Genomic DNA, 7906 nt, shown 5'->3' with positions numbered 1-7906 from the left:
TTATAAAAATAATGTTGAAGCTTGACTGTTAGAGCTTAGCTGAAAAAAAGACCAAAGTATAGGCTTTCATTGATGAACTACCAGGACTTAGCTGGAATATGTCTGCCTCACCTGGAAAATATTCAGCAATCAAACATAGTCTGTGTTAGTCATATATCTGACTCACTATGTGAATGTTCTATTCTGCCCACGTTAAGTACATCAAGTAAGCATTGTGTCTGTTTATTGATTTTAAGGCATTGATTTGTCAATGTGTTCTAATGGAGTTACCTTATATTATCTTTCATATTGTGGATAAGTGAGAACAGACTCCATCTTAGTAAATAGCTAAATGTGTGTAATTTATTCCAACAGACCTTATGACCTTTAGTACTGCTACTTCTATCAATCAATAGTATCATATTTGCATATAGATATTCATAAAATCAGGTATGCAGTTCAATAATATATAATAGCGTGGATATTGTAGTGCACGTTATCTAAGTATCTTTGAGTAATTCTAGTATTAAAAGTAGAGATTACATTCATTTACTGTTTTCCTTAAATCATTTCTTTCTTTTTTTTCTTCTTTGAATCCTTTATACATAGTATTTTTGGTATTGAGATAATGTAAGAGCTGTGGCTCAATAACTATATAATATAGCATGGTACATATAGAGATATAGGTTCAATTCCCTATATGGACTCCAATTTTTTTGTTTTTTTGAGTTATGTATTTTATAAAACACATGGTATATATTATGCTATCACATTTGATATTTAAAATGTAATATACATGTTATGTAGTTGCTATGAATCTCTTTGGGCTTAGCTTCTCCTCCTCAGTTATGGTGTTATGTTCCTAACTGGTGTATACATATATAAAAATAACAAATGGATATAACTGCATTAAAGCATCTGTACTGTGAATGTATAAGGTTCCTTAAGAAAACATGTATCCCATAATACATATCAAAAACTCTTTAATATGGAAAAAGTGAAGTGTTAAAACACAACTCTACTGATTAAATGGAGCTCACCAGGTTGGAATCAATTAGCAAACACCAGCCAATTACAAACACACCAGGGGCCTGATTCATTAAGGAACATACATTAATAATTTTCTTATTTAAGCCTCCTGGACAAAACCATGTTACAATGCATGGGGTGAAAACTAGTTAAATACTGACTGTTTTTTCATGTAGCTGTTTAGGCTGAGACAATGGACTAACTTGCATGTGTACATGAGTTTACAAAGTCATGCTCTTTCATACATGCTACAACTTAAAAATATAATAATATACCAGCTTAAACATCATCACAAAAAATACACAATTTTAACATACTTTTAAAACCACACTTTGTGGGAAATGAGGTGCAGACTGGTGGAAGTAAAATTAACATTGCATTGTGTTGCATTGGGTTTGACATCTGTCAATCAAGCTAGATCTGGGGAGGAGTTTAGACTTTAAAATTTTGTGTTTCCTTTAAATATTATTGCTGTCCTGACAAAAAAGAAAAGAAAGCTATATAACAGAAATATGTTGTGAGCATCATCTTGGATGAATGTATATTATTTATTTGTAAAACAGTTGAAATCTTCAACGATAAACTTTGATCAATTGTAAGGCATTCTAAATGCCTATATTTGTGAGTGATCAGAGAAACATTTCCACGAGAGGCGAGAGTGTGCCCAGCTCCCATCATTTACAATAACAAGAATTTAAAACAATACCTCATGAGGATTAGGTGTTATTCTGGCTTCAGTGTGGCTCCCTAATCATGACTCATCCAGGGCCAAAGTAAGAGTTAATTTTTCCCTCACTCACTCTCTGAGAGTCCTGCATAGACATCGGATGCAAGCCTCTTGAATCTTTTGCACAAATAGTCTATATGAACCTCTCAGATCCTGGACCTAAAACGCCTCCTATGTGGGCTTTAAACATGTTGTTAGATCCTCCTCTGCACTCCAATGCCTAAAACCCAAATCAACCTTCTCTCTTTTTCTCCAGATTCCAAAGCAACAGTGTCAATTGAACTCATGCTCTTCACCTTCCCCTCTAAAATGCACAAAAAGGGATAACTACTTCCCTTTGCTCCTGCTGGTCTCTCTCAAGTATGGCAGCCGATGAGGCGTACCGGGCACAGGACATAACCCAATATCTGGGGTCTCCACAGTTTTATCCTCCATTGGTGTTTTTCTGAAATCCACCTGAAATTTCATTGCTGGCCATTGCCATGTCTTTTTTCTTGGGACCAATTTGGGCTTCACTTTCAAAACAGTGCTGATTTTCATACCACTGCTGTTCTGCTTAGATTCACTTAGCTCTGATTTACCCACTACCCCCTTTTCTGCTTCTCTGGTTGGGGCTACTGGCACTTGCCTTTCTCTACATCAGTGTTTCCAACATCCAGTCCTCACTGCCCCCTAATACTGCATGTTTTCGATATACCCTAGCTGGAGCACAGGTAGGACACATTTTAAAAGATCCACAGGTGGTACTAATTATTTCACTGGTGATTCTGTGAGGTTACTCCAAGGGTTATAGTAGATTGGGGAAAAAAGAGGGACTCAAAGACACATGAACTATGCCTTAAATTTAGTACCGAAAATGTAGCCCAGACACATTCAGGCAGGAATAAGAGGGTCAAAGATACACCTGGTTTTTAAACACTTAGGTTCCCATGAACACTCAGGGTCATTACATATATATGATTATTAAAGCTAAAGGTTTACAATCAAGTGTATCTATTCATTGCTACCTTTACCTTCACATCTATTTAGGACTAGAACTCACAGGGATCCACAGTTGTCAGTGTTTTTTTTTTTTTAAATAAGTAATAAAAAAATAATCTGTCCTTTAATTTCCATTGAATTCTTAAATCTTTTGCTAATTGTCTATAAATATACTCTAAAAGTAAGTATTATATTAGATAAATATTGTATTGAAGTATAGATTGTATATTGCAGTTAAACATCATTCCTTTTCCTCCAAAGCTATCAGGTGCTTTTGCAGATACGTAACAGAGAAGATTGTCACACTGCTGAGAGTTATGAAAATGATTACACTCAATTTCATTCTCAATGATTTACGTACTTGGAGATCGGTAACCAAATATCATGCAAAACGTATACAAGCAGTTCTATGTTTAATTTTAGCTCAATATCATCTCATGTCACACAGCAGGTGTCTCATCCAGAATAAACAAGAAGTACAGTGCTGGGTGGTTGTAATGATTCTCTGACAAATTACATGATTCTGAGAAAGAAAAGATGGATTACACAACGTTAATTTTGATATCAATTGCAATTTACACGTTGGTGATCATCGGATTACTTCTCAATGTATTTATAGTGACAAACAACTTCATTTGGTGGCAGAAGGGTCACACTCTACAAACTGTGGACATTATTGTGACCAGCCTGGGAGCGGTGAGGATCATTCTTCTAATTTTATGGCTATTTGATGCTGAGATTGCAAATCTAGTTAAAGATAGTTTTGAATATTTGGCAATTTCAACATTATCTCTAGAGTTCTGCAGCCTGTGGTGGGGCACCGTGCTCTGTGTATTCTACTGTGTAAAGATCACAAACTACAGCAACAGATTATTTCTGAGACTTAAGATGAAGATCTCCAGGTTGGTGCCGTGGCTGCTTCTGACGTCAATGATGGTGTCTGTTCTCTCCAGTCTGCCATGTGTATGGTTTGTGTACTCAGTACGTCACATGAATTCTACACATTTCATCAATGGTATTTCTGATGGAAATATAACTCTGGAAATAAATTACACCAATATAATCATCATCAACTTTGGAGGATCCTTCATACCGTTCCTCATATTTGGTGCAGCCATTTCTCTTCTGATTGTATCACTCCTGAAACACACCAGGAATATGAACAGCAAAGATGTTGGATTCACAAAACCCCAGATTGTTGCCCACATAATGGCGCTTATCAATATGTCCTCTTTTCTGTTCTTGTATGTCCTCTTTTTTACAGGTCTAATCCTGATGCCTTTAACCTGTCAGTTACAAAACCCATTATACAATTATCTGTACAATATTTCCTATGTTTCCTACCCAAGTCTGCACTCAGTTATGTTAATAGTCAGCAACAGAAATTTGAAACGCTCCATTCTTGCTGTTCTCTGCTGTGTAAGGAAAATCGATCTTCATTAACACATTTTATACAACAATCTCTATTGGATCCTATGTAAACAGTAAGCTGACAGCAGACATAGGCTGTAATATAAATGGCAGTTGAACAGCAGCTGTAAAGTAACAATTTAGATACCATAGTTTGTCTGGAATACTGTTTAAATTAGTATTTACATACTTATCAAAGTATTAAACATCTTTAGATAGAAAGAAAACAATCTGTCAGGAGAAGCTCTAAAATGATGGAGTTTATAGGACAATAATTTGATAGTGTCTTGCAGTACATTACAATAAATGTAATTTTGTAATGTCACTATTATATTTGGCTTCTCTGCTGCTAATGTAAAGGTACAAACAGTGGGGATAGTAAATTGAGCTCTAGTAAAAATATTTCAGTAGGAATATAGTTATTTTAAGGACACCTAGTATGGTTACAAGGGGATCAAAACAAATTTGATGAGATATTTAGGAAAATATGTCAACCTGTCTATCTACTTGATTCAACTATGTCAATTCTATGCAGATCTCAAACTATCAATTGAAAATAACAATTAGGTCATTTGCAAAATAGTAACTATGAGGAGCTGGTACAAGGTTATAGTATGATATATTTTCTGTATGCAAAACAAATCTTCCACCCCTGGGTAATACTGCCCATCAAGTCACGTCCTAAATATTTCTACTGTTTGTAACAAATTATAATCTTCAAACCATCAGAAATCTTTGCAATCAAAATAAGAGTTGCTGTCAAAAAATGAGTATAAGTAGTTAAATTTTTTGCTGTATATCTCCAGTGACATTTTCCTCTTGTGAATATACTGTACATGGAGAAATCTGAGTAACATGGAGAAAACTTTTAAAGTTACAAAATAAAATTTTGAATTATAAAAAATTGGAAAAGATTTGCATTTACTACAGTTGAGATCTGTGTTTATTTGTGGATTTATGGGACACCGGAGCTTTCCAGATATAACCATCATTTGCACCAACAAAAGGAGACCAGATAAATACACAAAATGCTGGAAGTATAAATCAGCACTTCCAGAATTGTTCAGAACTGGCTACTGATGATAATCGTGACCTGGAATCTAACTCAGGTAAGAGCCTTGGGGAGGCTCCATGTTCACAAATATCTAATGACACAAGTCACCAACCTCACAAAAAGACATTAGAGTAGCAGCCAATAGAAGGGGTGAGTGAGGGTGGAAGTTGTGTCAATCACTAAAATGAAAGCGGAAACCAAAAAGAAACTGAAGCTCCTCTTTTCATTTTGCACAATAACATTATTTGAGGGTATTGATTTGAGTAAACGTTTTACTAAGACTTGAGGGAAGGAGTGCTCGGCAAGTGCAAGCAGTACGACGCAGGTTCCTTCCTCTCCTCCTGTTTATATTCTTGCTTTTAAGCTGTATTTTGACCCCTTTTTTACCAAAACCTTCTGGGTCCATGATCTTTGGCACTGGTCCTTCGGTCAGTGAGGAGTGCCTGGCGCCTTTTCAAAGAGGTGGAGGTGGTCACAGACCATCCCTGTGTTCCTCCAGAGCTGCACTTGTGTATGGGGAGTGGGTGTCCTTCTTGAGAACTGGACTTGTTAAAGGGTACCCCATGGTCTCTTGTTTGGAGTCTGTCTGCTGCCCCAGATTTTGCCTGTGAAAAGCCTTGACAGCGTAGAAGACAGATCATCTCTAACTCCCATATGTCTCAGCGGTTGCCTGAGCACATACGTTGGAGCATCAGAGTGGAGGTACCATTTCTATTCAAATCACTGGGCAAGAGGCTTACCGGGGTTCCAATAACTACTACTGTCTCATAATTAGTCATGTTGGAGCCTGCTTTAGTGTCTGTCTGATAATTACTAAGTTTGCTTATTTGTGAAGAGGACACTTCATACTGCATTGTTTCATAAATCCTTTTCAGTTCAACTCTTGGTGAATATACCGAATCATTTAAAAAAAAACTAGAGTACTGAAAATTACGGATATTTGTGTTCTGACAAGCCACTGAATATATACAACTGCTGTACTATTAATCATCCTCCTATAGAATCGATATAGCAGATGTTCCTTGTGTTTCTGCCTGATCATCAGTGGGTGACTCTTCTATATCATTTACATTCACAAGAGGAAATGTTGCTGTATTATTATCTTATACAGTGAGTGCATATTTTCTGGAAGATTAAAAGGGGAAAAGCTTTTTTAATATAGTTTTATAATATATATATGAGTTATATGAGTTTTCACAATTAGAATGTTATTTAATAATACAAAACATTTTAAATGAAGATACATCTTGTGTGCAGCTTTTCTTCAATATAAATATATTATAACATAAATTGATTGTGTGGATTTAAAGGAAAATAAGAACTATATTTCTTAGGTAAAATCAGAATTACTTTTTCGAGGAGATGATCAATGGTAAATGGTAAAAGCCAGAAATAATGGTTATCACAACAACTAGTTTCGCATGTAGTTATTAAATATATTCTCGACTACAAAATATATGACTGTATTCCCCTATTGATACCTGTAATCCTCTATCTATGCATATAATATAAGCTACTAAATCTAGGTATCTTTAATAGTACTAGGTAATAAATATGTCTCCTCTCTATTATTATACTAGATCTGCTGTTGGTTGAGGACTCTCAATACAATGCTCATGTATCTATCCCTCATAGACTGATACTGAAATGATACAAAAGTAACCAGCTGGGGCATCGTATTATGTAGTTACATTATATAATATTGAAACAATTTTGTCTTGTATTATTTCTAGTGAGATGTTCCCTTTATAAATCAGCAATTAGTTTGTCAATTCCACAGTAAGAAATCTTACATTCAAACACTCTGCACAAAGCAGGGTCCAGCTGTGTAAATTAGATATCAGCTGTATATGAAGCTGCCTTTTATTAACGTTCGGTATCTCAAACTTGTAGCAAATAAATCTATATACAGCATGTAATCTATAACTCTGTCATCTCTCATTAGGACGATGCCAATCTATTATATTGTTGCCCTGTGTAGAAATAAACCTCAGATATTTACTTTATTAGTATTCCATTTAGAAGCCGCTCAGTAGAGTAACATTAAGCACTCCTAGGTCTCAAATTTAAGTCATATTATAAAATACAAAATCATTCATTACGAGTGCTTTATACTCTAAACCAGTGATGGGCAAGCTACGGCCCGCGGGCCAGTTCCGGCCCACTTAGAGATTCTATCCGGCCCGCCAATATTTTAAAAAATTTCATTAAAATATGCATAAAATTATTAGGGCCGACCCTGTGTGTCAGAACCTTCATTTTTATGCCTTCGCAGCTATTTCCTCCATTACACTTCATCCTCCTTCCTAAATGGACACTTCGTATGTCAATCACTCAAACACCTGCCCGCCCCCTAATGGCTGAAAGTCATATGAGAAGAGATGGGCTAGGCCATATACCCTATGCGGATGTCGATTGGCTGCTGTGTTGTCAGTTAGTGGCTCACCAGAAAGACGGATCTGCAACAATCTGCTGAAATAAGTGCTGCGTCTGTACGATCGCTGCACTTATAGAGGTAACACTGCTATATAACAACCTCCCGTCCCATTCAAAAAATTTTTATTATATATTTTGATATTTGAGTTTTTTAATAAATTATATTGGCCCGCCTAAAGTTTTTCTTTTTTATTTGGCCCGCTCTTGAAAAAGTTTGCCCATCACTGCTCTAAACGAAAGGTCCGGCTACATAAAGTATAACACAGCAGCGTGTCAGACTGCTATTAATC

General features: G+C 35.9%; 1 protein-coding gene across 1 annotated transcript; it reads left to right on the top strand.

The window, feature by feature from the left end:
• The first annotated feature begins 3253 nt into the window (after nt 1-3253).
• LOC142143074 (taste receptor type 2 member 40-like) lies at nt 3254-4159 on the top strand. The gene has a single exon (XM_075200788.1). The coding sequence runs from the start codon at nt 3254-3256 to the stop codon at nt 4157-4159; it is 906 nt and encodes a 301-aa protein (XP_075056889.1).
• Nucleotides 4160-7906: the final 3747 nt, after the last annotated feature.

The sequence above is a fragment of the Mixophyes fleayi genome, chromosome 3 (genome assembly GCF_038048845.1).
Source record: "Mixophyes fleayi isolate aMixFle1 chromosome 3, aMixFle1.hap1, whole genome shotgun sequence".
Lineage (NCBI taxonomy): Eukaryota > Metazoa > Chordata > Amphibia > Anura > Limnodynastidae > Mixophyes > Mixophyes fleayi.
The sequence above is the reverse complement of the archived record's forward strand: the minus strand, read 5'-3'. Positions and strand labels throughout refer to the sequence as shown.

What these genes read in the sequence shown, in the direction of transcription:
- LOC142143074 (XM_075200788.1), top strand. Translation starts at nt 3,254, where the DNA reads ATGGATTACACAACGTTAATTTTGATATCAATTGCAATTTACACGTTG.